A 13,607-nucleotide genomic window follows, 5' to 3' on the forward strand; every position below is an offset into this window, starting at 1 on the left:
CAAGCCATCCACTATTCAAGAAGCAAGAACGTTGTACTTTGATCTTGTCAAGGACGGGAAATACTGTAACATTATGTGTTAAAAACTTACTTGAACTTTGCTTCCACCTCTTCAGCTGCTTTCTGATATTGTTCGGTGGTGACTTTGTAGAATTCTGAGCTCTGTGGACAGAGATTGACAGTAGAGTTTTCACTACTCGAGAGGGCAAAATGTAAGACTTACAGTTACAAAATAATACATAAAATCCTTTTTTTCAGCCATTCGAGCAGTAGGACAAAGATCTCTTGCATAAGTGACATAGATACTTATAAAAGTGCACGTAAAGGTATCCATTTAAATAATAGCACATCTGCTGGTATACAAGTTGTAATTAGAGTAAACCTTCATTGTTATAATTCATCATTATTTGATCCTTGTGAGAAAATTCTTCACATATTTGCCTATTATTCCAATGTTCTACCTGGGATATTAAAGGTTCACTTCTTTTTATACAGTATTTTTGTCCTCAAGATGGATTCTTTACAGAGTAGAATGTGTTCTATTACCTTCACATGACCACAAGAGCATCAATATTTATAACAAATTAATTAGTAAGAACAGGGTATGGGTTTAGGTAATTTTTTTACCCCCTAAAAAAAAAAAAATGTTTCCAGTATTACATAAATGAACACAATAAGCAACATAAATCAAGCTGCAATAGGAAAGGAATGCCTTTCCTGAGGCAGAACAATTTTAAACTATCCATTCTGGCTGGCTACGTTGAAACCTATCTTACTTCAGGGGGTGGCCTAAATGACCCCAAGAGCCTTCAGACTCAATGAAATACCCTGCAAAACCTGTCCCAGGACAAAAGAATACTACATGATACAGTGGTCTATTGTGCACCTTCAATCCCTAATCACTCAGGTTACACATACGTGACTTGGGGTAGTTTATTTTTTAATAAATCATTGTTGGTCGGTGAGAAAATGAAAATGAAATCCTCTTCACACCAGTGACCCCTCTGCATTTAACAATCTGGGTTGCCCAATGACAGTCACATCCAGGTTTGTTGGATGTAGATAAAATCAATAGATATGTGATTAGACAGCAGACTCGGGGTGGCTGGAGCAATGGACGGGTCACCATTTGGGATGATGAATGGCTCTCTATCAACCCAGAGGCCCCTACGATGCTAACATTTACTATAATCTTATTTGGGCTGCGATTTATCTTTCTTGCACCTGATCAATAAAGATGAACAGAACAGTTGTAAGGATCGATTGTAATTTTTTATCATTTTCAAGCACGAAGGTGCATTTCTGACATGAAGACAATATTCATGCAGGGCTTCTGCATGTTTTAAAATCACACTGCGAATGACCAACTTCATCGGTCTATATGCCAAGAGGTTTTCATTCACCTGTAGGTCGCAAGCTACCAAAAGGCCTTTTGTCTTCTCAGATATTATAACCTTATGTCGTATCACACCTCCCTTTCAGTTTTATTTTACAAGATTTTTCTTTCCTTTAAAATACACACCGGTCACTACATGCTCTTTTGCAACGTTTGGCTTAAGCTTTTTTTGTGTGAACCCTTCTAACAAAGAGGGCAGTAAAAAGGCAGTTACTAACCTGCCACTAACACTGATGAGAAACGCCCCATACTACTATAATAAACTGTCAAGGGGGCGTTATGATACTAAAGTTTCAAAATGCTGGCAAAGCTAAACATCTTGATTAATACTTTCAATTAATTTAAACATTGAAACAGTAATGTCCAGACAGAGCCAGGACGAGGCTGACAGATTTGGTTTCAGGACGAGGCTGACAGATTTGGTTTCTGGTTCTGCTCTGTGACCTTGAGCAAGTCCTTCAAAGTCCCCTTGGCTTTCTTTTGTCACCTGTAAAATACGGATGAAGTAGCCTTGCTTATCTCTGCCAAAGCAGTTACAGAAATCAAATGAGATTGGCACAGGAGCTGTGCCACCTATTTTTGCAGAGTCAAGTCAACATACAAATAAAATAATTTTGGAGGAAAAAGCTAATTTGGGCAAAACTAATTCTGGGTACAAATTCAAAATGATCAAAGGCAAATATTGAGCTTTCTAACAAGAATGATGCACAAAAGTGAGTTCTGCCATAACATAAGTTAGCAAGCTCCCCTCTGCTTTATAATGCCAAATACAGGTAAAATTACTACTGATTTTGTCAAAGTTTCCCTAAGACGTTAAACAGACAAAAGACATGTACCTGTGCTGTCTGCAATCTTAGCTCTTAACTTCCCAAGTTAAAGTTTTAGGCTTTATTTATGTCCTGTATTTCCACCTCAGTGGCCAGATTCCCACACTGTATAAATCTTTATAATGAGGAAAAGTCCCCAGGAGGCAATGCCATATAACAACTAAGGGAATAAACACAAATATGCCCAAGATCTGTATGCAGATAGCGTTTAATTCATGTAAGTATATACTTATTCATTCAACCAAATTAGATACTTATTATCCAAATAATGTCCAACTTGGGGAAACAGATCTTGATGATCTGAAAACTTCTTGAGAAGCTTTCTATCCGATATAAGAGAAAAGAAAGAGTTAAATGAAAGGTCATAAATATTGAGTTAAAGTTGTGGATAGTGTTACTAGAGTACAGAAAGAGTAGAGTTTCTCTTTTGGTGGCAGAAAATATTTTTAAAAATAAACAACCATTAAAAAACAAAAACAAAAAGCTTGCCAATAAGCTTGCCAGCAGGAGAATGAATAAATACGGGGTATTCACACAGTGGAAATCTACACAGTGATGAAAAAGAATGAATTACACATACATGTGGAGCAAACACAAGCAAGTTCTAGATAGAATATTGTAGAGTGTAATTTATGTCAAGTTTGGAAAAAATGCAAAATAATCAAATAGGATTAGTAAATAGCAAATTCCATGGATTATCCCCAAGTAGCAGCAGTTTGGTGGTGGTAGCCGGGGGGTTAGGGGCAGAACACCATCAAGAAAGGAAACACAGTGGGACCTCACTGACTTGTTATGTTTCTTTTTTTTTTTTTAATTTTTTTTTTTCAATGTTTTTTATTTATTTTTGGGACAGAGAGAGACAGAGCATGAAAGGGGGAGGGGCAGAGAGAGAGGGAGACACAGAATCGGAAACAGGCTCCAGGCTCTGAGCCATCAGCCCAGAGCCCGACGCGGGGCTCGAACTCACGGACCGCGAGATCGTGACCTGGCTGAAGTCGGAGGCTTAACCGACTGCGCCACCCAGGCGCCCCGTTATGTTTCTTAAAATGAGGTGTACATAGCTAATTGTTATGCTGGTTATAAATGCCTGTAACATATACAAAAATTGTGTTACTCTCCCCCTCCTCAAAGGAACTAATTAACAACAAATAATTTAATAATATAGCCAGAACATAAAAACAGGGGTAGAGGGATACATGCTGAACAGGTTGGCTAAGTCAAGATTTTGTATATTTTCTTGAATGCTAACCTATTGCCGAATGTCCACAAATTACTAAATAAAAGCAATTTCTGTTGTGAAATAAGTATGGACTTACAGAAAAGGGGCAAAAATGGTGGAAAGTTTGTATATACTGTCACCCCCCTTCCTTTCACGTCAATGTCTTAGATAATCCCAGCACAATCATCAAAACGAGTAAGTTAACAATGCAACATTACTAGTAACTAGTATTAACTAAATTGCAGACTTTATTTTGCTACACTTTTTCTATGAATGTTCTTTTTCTATGTCAGGACCCAATTCCAAAGGTCATTTTGCATTTAATTGTCACAGCTTCTCAGTATCCTCTTGTCTCTTAAGACCCCTTGACACTCCTGAGGAATACACCAGTTGGATATTTTGTAGAATGGCTGGCAATATGGACTTGTCCGATGTTTTCTCATTAGACTGACGTTATTATGCATCACTGGGACAAATATCATAGTGGCAATCGGCCCTTCTCCAAACTGGACCCCAAACTACTCCCAAAATTCTAGCTTCACAATTGCCTACCGATCCTGCAAGGCTTCTACTCTGAACAGGTACTCACAGGTGGTAGAAATACCCTAATTGGGGTCCCTGGGTGGCTCAGTCCTTTAAGTGTCCTACTTCGGCTCAGGTCGTAATTTCATGGTTTGTGAGTTTGAACCCCATGTCGGGCTCTGTACTGACAGCCTGGAGGTGCTTCAGATTCTGTGTCTCCCTCTCTCTGCCCCTCCCCCGCGCGCGCGCGCTCTCTCTCTCAAAAATAAAATTAAAATTGTTTTTTTAAAAAGGACCCTAATTTTCAGAAAGTCTGTTTGTATTATCTATGTTGTCTTGAGATGGTAGTAGGTGTGTATATGCATCTTTTCTTATCAATTATAAATTACCGTTACTTTAATGTTATTATGGTAGCTAAGTTTGTTGTTATTTGGTCAACCCTACAGCTTGTAGTTAAGTACACACATCAATTGTGTTTTTGTCTGATCCTTTAAAAAAAATTGTTTTAATGTTTATTTAGTTTTGAGGGAGAGAGAGACAGAGACTGAGCAGGGAAGGGGCAGAGAGAGGGGGAGATACAGAATCTGGACCAGGCTCTAGGATCCTAGCTGTCAGCACAAAGCTCGATGCGGGGCTTGAACTCACGAACTGTGAGATCATGACCTGAGCCAAAGTCGGATGCTTAACAGACTGAGCCACCCGGGGCACCCCTGATCCTTTTTTAATAGCCACATTTTGAGAACAATATGTGCTTCAAATAAGTAATATCCACATTCCAATTTTCAAAGAAGGTAGATATTATGTTATATATGTACGTATATAAAATGGCCATATATACCTGTCTAAGTATACCTACCTACCTATCTATATGTGTCTATATCTCTCCCCTCCAAACTTTGTTAAAATACTTTCTTTAAAAAAAAAATTGCTTTTTAATGTTTATTTATTTTTGAGAGAGAGAGTCAAGAGTGCATGCAGGAGAGGCAGAGAGAGAGGGAGACACAGAATCCAAAGTAGGCTCTAGGCTCTCAGCTGTGAGCGCAGAGCCCAATGTGGGACTCCAACCCGCAAACCGTGAGATCATGATCTGAGCTCAATTCGGATGCTTAACCAACTAAGCCACCCAGGCGCCCCCGCTAAGATGCTTTCTAAGTCCTCACACCATATGGGGTAGGGGAGAATAATCTGGTCAGATGACCCTAAAAAAAGAACCAAAAAGAACAGGCAGAGAAGGCTGCCCATAATCTAACATGGTGGTCTTTCAACGAAAGGACCATTCATTGCTTTGAGCATGGTCATATTGTTTTTATGACTGTAGGGTCCTTTACAACCTAAAATTTAAGAAGATTTACAACCTAAAAATTTAAAAACATGTAAATTGTAATTAAATTTAAAATTTAAAAATATTTACAACCTAAAATTTAAAACTCTCTTTCATTCATATTCATTCTGTAGTTTCCTGCTCCATCAACAGAGGTAGAATAGTTGACATGATTTGTCCAGTGGAAGCATAAATTTGTAGCAAGTAAATCTTATTTAAATCAAATATTAAAAGTCTGTTATTTTCTTACTTTAAAACAAAATTTTCTTGTTTGACATGAGCATTAAAACAATGTTTTCTATCAAGATTTCCTTTGAGAAAGGTAGATCTTGTAAATTCAAAGTAGAATAATGGTATCTTTTTGATGTTTCAGCGCTATCAAAAATCTGATAAAGGCTTGTCTTTGTCAAAGATTAAGTGAAACGAAGTTCCTAGGAGGTGACCTATCTCCAAAATAACAACATAATACTAGATATGGGAGATGTGCCTGTCCCCTATGGTAGAGGTCAAGGCACCACTGGAAACAACAGGCATTTTTGTTTTCTGTATTAAAACATTTTCCAATCTAAGGCACTAGGTACCAGTTACTAAAAACACAGGCAGCAGACTGAGTTGGAGACTGAATGCTCCACTGTACAAAATGTTTAATATATTTAAAACAGAATATGTTGTCCACAGCACTCTGTACTCCGGTGAGCAACGTACTTTCCTTTGGAGCCATACTGCCAATACAGCTCCTTCCTTATAAAACAGGACATGTCACCGTACCCCAACAGTTCTCTCACCTCTGTAAAACTGGGACAGTAACAAAAATGGCCTAATAAAAATCTCTGGGAGATCAAATATGATAATTCATGTAAAGTTCTTTGAACAATACCTGGGACTATATATGGTAAGCATTTTGGAATGTTACCTATTACTATTACAAATCATTTGAAGAGTACAAAAAAAAAAAAGTATAGAGTGTTGGGTAACTTTTTGCAAAAGCCATTTTAATAAACATTTAAATCTTTAAAACACAAATATCTTTTCTTCTGTTGGACCAATCACTGAATTTTGTTTACACGGCTCATCTGTTCTATTTTTCTGTTCTTTAAGATAAATGGGAAATGTGAAGACAATGGCTGGGCTGTACTGAGAATGTTAATGGCTATGAAAAAACTATAAATACATAGAGAGATAGTGACACTAGACCATATTTACAAAAAATAGAAAATAAACCAATAATTTTTGACCTTATCATCAATGAAATCCAATGAACCAAATTACACAGTAAAAGTACTTTTTACTGCCAGGATTCCCAGGGCCTTAATTCTTAGTATGCATTATAAATCGACAAGATGAGAAATATTGCTCGTGATGAGCCCCAAACTGATTTCCCATGGAACCTTTTAATTCTGGAGCATCTTGAGAGAACAGAACTCCTCAAATGTTCCAGGAGAAACGCTGGGTTAAAGACAAGTTCACAACCACTATTTCAATCCTGCACTTCTCTGCGTGCAACTTTTCTCTTCCCAGAGCAACATTTTCTTACGGGTTACTCTTAAAACTCATGTTCAAAGGGTAGAAATCAGCAATACTGGAAAATGATTCCAGGACTGATGGCATCCCTCTTTATGAAGTGCTAATAAAAAGGAGCAGTCTATTATCTTGAACTTTAGAAAGTTGAGATGAATTCTTTAAAGAAAACTGTTGCTGTACCTCCCTGCTGTTCCCTCAGTGCCCTGTGGCCACGTTTTTCCCTCTTTTCTGTGTATACGGCTCTTGGTGACAAGACCTTGCAAGCTTCTCTCATCAAGAAAGGGTGGAGTCTGTTTCTCCACCCCTTCAATTTGGGCGATGCCTGTGACTTGCTCTGTCCAACAGAATGACAGGAGTGACAATGGGCCAGTTGCAAACATAAGCCTCTCTCTTGGAATCCTGGCCTAGTGCCACATATGGAAGTCCAGGCTGAAGAGGAAGAGACTGTAAGTCACCCTAGCTGAAGTCGTCCTAGACCAGCCAAACCTTAGACAACTCAGTGTAAGTGAGGGCGGTCAAATCCAGAAGAAGTGCCCAGATGGGTGATCTGCAGAATCATGAAGTAAATAAATGGTGGTTGTTTTAATCCACGAAGTTTGGGGTAGTTGGTTATACAGTAAAAGCTAACTGATTTATACCTTTGTCTGTGTTCTCACAGCACCATGCACTTCTAGCAAAGCACTTAACGCACTTACCAACCATGTGTTTTTACATGTGGTCTCTCCAACTAGTCCATAAGATCCCTAAAGGCGAGTATTTCATCCCATTCATCAACGTACGTAAAGCGTTCGGCAAAGTACGTGACACACAAAACTTACTGAAATAGTGTTAGAGTGACACCATTAATTGTAAGCTGCATTCCAGAGTTTACTTTTATTTACAACAGGCTGGAACAGACAGAAGTTTAAGGTAACTGAAATACTGTAACATGGAAACGTGGAACCCTACGTTTATCGTACATCTCTTACAAACCGACCAACACTGCAGTCTGCTGTGGAAATGAAAAAAAGAAATGGCTATTGCCGGAGACTGTGTTCAGTTACAGTCCCAGTACAATTAACAGTTCAAGGGACAAACAGCAGCTTGAACAGGTAAGGGATTTATTTGTCTCATGAAATAACAAGTCCGGATGCTGGAAACCCAGAGCTGATGTAGGTGCCAAGGATTTTATCAAATGACTAGGCCCTTTTCTCTCAATTCCTCCGCAGCCATGCTTAGCATTTGCCTTTTATTCCCATTGCCTCAAGATAGCTAGTGTACCTCCAGTTATCATGCCCATGGTCTAAGGAAGGAAGAGGAGGGAAGTGAAAAAAAGGGGAGAAAGGCCCTCTCCAGAGATCTGTGCTTACATCTCTCTGGCCAGAATTATAGATCATGCACAACCCTGGCTGCAAGAATTTTTGTTTTCTCACTTCTACAGTAAGAAAGAGAAGGCAGGAGTTTGGAATTGGTGTTTATTGAGCCAATTTATCATACCTGCTGCAGACAGCTGAAGTGACAGCACAAAATCATGCACAAAACTGTGTGGCTGATTTTAGATGCAGGTATTCCCAGTATTTCCTTCCAGCTGCTCTTAAACTTCAAATTTGGGGTATGGGGGGATGGATTTACACATCTGGTATCCTAATGCTCAAGAACAAAGTTTTTAGACAGTATAGGAAGGAAGTGGGAATCAACAAGAGTGGGCATCATTCCCACTTTTTTGGGGCTGGCCGTGGCCCATGTTTTTGAATGTGTGACACTGCCATTTTCCATTTTCAGAAAGTTTCCCTTTAAAAGTGTATTTTTAAATGCACATGCACAGACACACATTATTGCTAGATTTGAAAAGTATCTGTTTTCAATTCTAAATTAGATCAAAAGAAAACACGCACACACAGTACTCTTGCAGCATTTTCTGAGGTTCTGAATCTCATTTCTGTTCTGTTCTAACTAATATGATCATACCTCCAGTATGTAAGAAACGAACAAAACAGAAAGGTCACAAGAAAAATTTGCTAACGAGCTTTTGTCAGTTCTTTTACCAAATGCTTCGTATGGTGATTTGGGCACAACTACATAACACATCATACTGAAGTATAATGTAGATTCTGGTAATCTTACACTTTTTCTCAGAGGTGAGTAACACTCCTACTCACTGTCCATTCAAAGATTACGGCAGCTCAGCAGGCATTTAGCAACAGTGAATGGGAGAAGGACCAGGTCTGGCCTTAGTGTGAGCGGTCCAGCTTGAAGGTGTGGCTCTCCTCTTTCCAAACTGATCTATAATTACCATTAACAATTATAGGTCTCTATCCCTCCTACAACCCACCCAAATGTAAATGTTACTGTTCCTGGCTTGTTTTTTTAAACAAAGGCCTAGTGTGTACAAGTACCAATGAGAGCCTTCCTATGACAATGTCAATGTGAGCATTCCTATGTTAAGTAGCTGGATTCAAAACAGGCTTCTATTTCTCGTTATAACACTTGCCCAGGAGCTATGTTATAATATGTAATCAGCTAGATGCAGGTAAGTACGTTTCCCCCAAGATGCGAGCTAGGCATACGAGGACCTGATTTAATCCTGCACATGCAGCATGGTTACAATTCCAGGCACAGAATCCCTGAAACAGTCATTTACTGAATGGCATCAGGTGGCCAAAAAGAGTTGATGCTTCCTCAACCTGTCTTTTTGTAGACTTACCCAGAATCAAGAGACTCCCTGCAATATAACTAAATTCTTTGCATAAGAATCTTAAAAGAACTATAGAATTTTTAGAAATTTAAAAAAAAAAAAACCACTACTGGTCTCAGTTTAGTTTACCTAGTGGTTTCAGTTATTTCTCCTGATAAACCTTCCATCAGAACATCTAACGGCTGGTTTGAATTCAGCCTTCTGTGTGTTCCTGTATATCCTGAAGTCTGAAACAGGTGGGCATAAGAGCCATGGGAGGAACTCGATCATATTCAGTCAGAAAAGTGGCCCTTGAATAATGTAGTTGGCATAGTAAAGACTCTTTCATTTTTGGCACTTCTTAAACCCACGGCCTCGAGTCTATTGTCTCTCTACTCTCTCCTTTTATCTCTTTCCCTCCCTCTAACCTCCTGCCCCAGAGAAAGCTGTGTAAATAAATACACTGCCTATTTAAGTAGTCTGCAAACTGCCAACACTGCTTCAGATGCATGGTGTATCAGATTCAGTATTCTGTTTCTAAGACGCACATCAAGGAATGGGTTTGGTTATTTAAGCTGAGTCTCACTTTTTAACATCTAAATACGAGGACCTTATCTTTGAGAGTGATTGTATCAACAGGCCACTGTAGGCTCACCAAATGGCACAGATCCTGGCCTCTCCCTGTTCTCCAGCAGAACACCACTCCCGCCAACAACCCCTAGCTCCCTAGCTGATCCACCAGAGCCTGGGTCTCCATTAATTTGCCTGCATGGCTCCACAACCTGAAGAATTATCATCGAATCGAGTAGATGCATAAGTAGCTATCCTGAGTAGCCCCACATTTCTGCTAATAACCATTTGGGTACATATATAAGTGTATTTTAATTATGCTCAGCCTTATTTTTTTTTCAAATTTATATCACTAGTGATGGATAATAAATTACTAATTTAGCAGCTTCTCACAAATCAGAAGTTCTGACCATTAAGTTCTGTGATAAAGACAAATGAAGATTTCCCTATGGAAAAAGCCTATCAGTAAATTACTCCAACATCTCTCTCTCCTAGTTAGATAAATCCCAGTTTTAGGCTAGATATATGGTCAACCAAACTAAAATTTCCAGCTTGCTTCAGGTTAGGCTGCACTGTAAGCAGAACTGTATGGGGACTTCCAGGTAGGCTGCTTAAAGACAGCTGACCTCGACTGGCAAAAAATCTTTTCAGCCCAGTCTTTTCCTCATTTTTCCAGTCTGCAAGTGTTTGAGCCCCAGCAGCCATCCTGAATACAAGCTGACCTTAAAGAGAGAAGACCCTGTGCCAGGAGGCTGGAGAGAAACAGTAGGTGCCTGGGGCTCTAACAACCTTGAAGCCAACATGCCAGCCCTGAATTGCCCACCTCTAGACTCTTATTAAATAAGAAAAAAATAAACTTGTAATTTAAGCCATTCCATCTTTATGACACACTGAGTCACAATAATCCAGAACAGACCTTCTTCCTTAAGCCCTGATAGGTTTGCTTTTTGTGCACCTCAGGAATGACTTTAATAAAATCAAATGAAATGATGCACTAGGAGTAAACGTTTGTCCTTTGCAGTAATGCTTTGCTTCCACTCGTCAGAAATCTGTTTCCATCTGCCTCTCTCCTTTTCTGACAAAGGACAGGAAGAATTGAAAAATTTTAGAGCCATGGTTAACTCTAGCATCAAATCTTACCAGTCATAAGAAACCACATTTCATGAAAACACCAGGGTCTCCTAGGCACTCTGGCAAAGGTAATGAACTGCTCTTGTACCTACATTTTCCTTCCATCTCTACTATTTCTCATAAAAAGCAACAGAACTATTCAGAGCTGCTTCTGGCATTTCTAGTTTTATTCCAGGCACTTTAGAAACTTCACTAATTAGAGTCTCAGGTTTTTCCTTTCTTGATTTAGTTTTCTAATTAGAATAGAAATCATAGATTCATTGACAGCCTCGCCACTACATGAGGTATATTAATTATATATGAGTTATATTGTCTCATGCCTCAGTTTCTTCATCTGGGCAATTTAAATAAACTGTACCAAACATTCACTTGGCATCCTAAGTTTCCTTCATCTGCTCATTTCTTCATTCTACAGATACTGAAGGTCTGAAGGTCTGTGCCAGACCCTAGGCCAGGAACTTGGAATATAATGGAGAGTAAACAGAGGCTTGGCCCTACTTCTACAGAGCTTATGGCATACAGGGCGAGACAGACACAAATTCAAAAATCACACAAATTATAATGAACAAAGAATTACAGTGCCACAGGATCACTATACAGAATTTTTTATTTCTGGGAAGTAGTTTGTCTAATGAGTCTCTAAAGCCCTATATTTTCTATATTTCATATTCAGCTCTTAAGTTACTTATGCTTTTATTTCCTTTCAATTTCTCTAGCTGTTTCTGTCATATAAGTCAAGTTTCATAGCAGAATTCTCTCCAACTGTAAAGCTCTCTTCTAATCCTGTTAGAAATAAGGGGGATCTACTTGAACTCATATGGATGGAAAGAGGTCCAAGTAGTAAGAAAAACAAAAAGATGTAAAATAATTTGAAGAGTATATTTTCTAACCTGTTGGGTCCACGTGCACATACACGTACACCCTGAAATACCCTGTAAGCAATAGTTGTCATCCCTGGAAAAGCGACATGAGGAAGAAATACTTTCCTTTTTTTTTTTATAGCCGCCTGTGACAATTTAAGTTTTTTACCATGGGATCGTATTATTTTTTAAAAGAAAATTAACCATGCTGCAATTTCTAACAGGCATTACACCTATATTTGTATCATGCCAGAAAGTAACTTATCTAGATATTATTGGGAAAGTGACTCCCCGACCCCTTCCTGCCCACAGTTCCTTTTACCATGCTTACAGTAAGACTTCTCATTTACCCGAAGTATAAGGTATGAACTTTTCTATTATCCTTTTCTATAATAATGTCGATAAAAGGTCTTCAGTCGTTATATTGCTTGTAGCTCTTCTGAGATAAAACCACCCGCCCCTCCTACACTCCCCTTTTAGACTTCTACATTATACATCTGACACCTTTCTACTTTTGACATGCTTGTGTGTCTCACTGTTCCCTCAACAACGGTGAGACAAAGCAATTTCACAGTTATCACAAGGGTTATCATGAGAATTTACCATGATATCTTGCAAGACCTACACAGAACCTTTTAAATGACTGCACAGGAACCTGGTTCTCTTGAGGACTGTGTAACATGACACTGTCAATTCTCAAGGTTATAAGTCTTGTGAAGGGCTCATTGGGGTGACGCTACATGCACATTTAACAGCACCCCCACCGGATGGCTCCACACAGAAGGCGTCACTTTTCTATTGCCAACACATCTCAGGCCTGCACTCCATTTTACCCTAACTGGTCTCATTATCGTCTCCCATAGAAGGGAACTCTGTAACTCTCTTATACTTGCTCAGCACATGCACTGGCGCCCACACATGCTCAGTGTCCTCTTGAAAACCATGGGCTAAAAAGAAAGCTGGAAATGATAATCCTTACAGTAGAGAAGGAGGCAAACATTAGCTTCTTCATCATCAACTCTGCTGAGTTCTTCATTTGTTCACATTTTATACTAATAATCTGAAGAATCTATAACACAAGCTCCCCTTGACCATTACCGGCTGTCCCATTTACCTTCAAGTCTTCAGGTCTAGCCCTTAGGCCAACCTGAGATTCAGGCATTTAAAAGGGCTTATTGTTGAAAAGCTAATGCTGGCCACACCCACAGGGGTGAGCCCTTGTATGGGAGGGTGAGGGCTTCTTTAAAGGCTTATGGGGAGAAAAACCTAAACTAACCCATTACAGGAAACACAGGTAGTTGCTTTCAGTTTTATAGTCTTTGAGCCTCCAAGAGCCCCTTTTGACACTGAAAATGCCTTGAGCGGAGGTAAACTGTCATCCACCCCTGCTCCTCAAACCTGTAAGGTCCATCCTACTGACAGCAAATATGATTCTACTAATCACATAAATACAGAACAGAAAACACAAATGTTAAAGACTCTCACAAAGATTAGAAGACCTTCTGAGATTATTTCCTTGGAATCCAGATTGAGAAACTCTAAACTAATCCATTTACTGCCCTGTAGCTTATTATAAGGTGATTTCCTC

The 13,607-nt window shown here is 39.1% G+C and overlaps 1 protein-coding gene across 3 annotated transcripts in view; it reads right to left on the reverse strand.

Moving 5' to 3' along the window:
• CHCHD3 (coiled-coil-helix-coiled-coil-helix domain containing 3) overlaps positions 1-13,607 on the reverse strand; it is a 280,347-nt gene that overhangs the window by 54,734 nt on the left and 212,006 nt on the right. For all 3 annotated transcript variants that reach the window (XM_042925058.1, XM_042925048.1, XM_042925067.1), the window contains exon 6: positions 91-161. In XM_042925058.1, the coding sequence (XP_042780992.1) occupies positions 91-161 (71 nt within the window). The remainder of the gene's footprint in view (positions 1-90; positions 162-13,607) is intronic.

Source organism: Panthera leo, chromosome A2 (genome assembly GCF_018350215.1).
Source record: "Panthera leo isolate Ple1 chromosome A2, P.leo_Ple1_pat1.1, whole genome shotgun sequence".
Lineage (NCBI taxonomy): Eukaryota > Metazoa > Chordata > Mammalia > Carnivora > Felidae > Panthera > Panthera leo.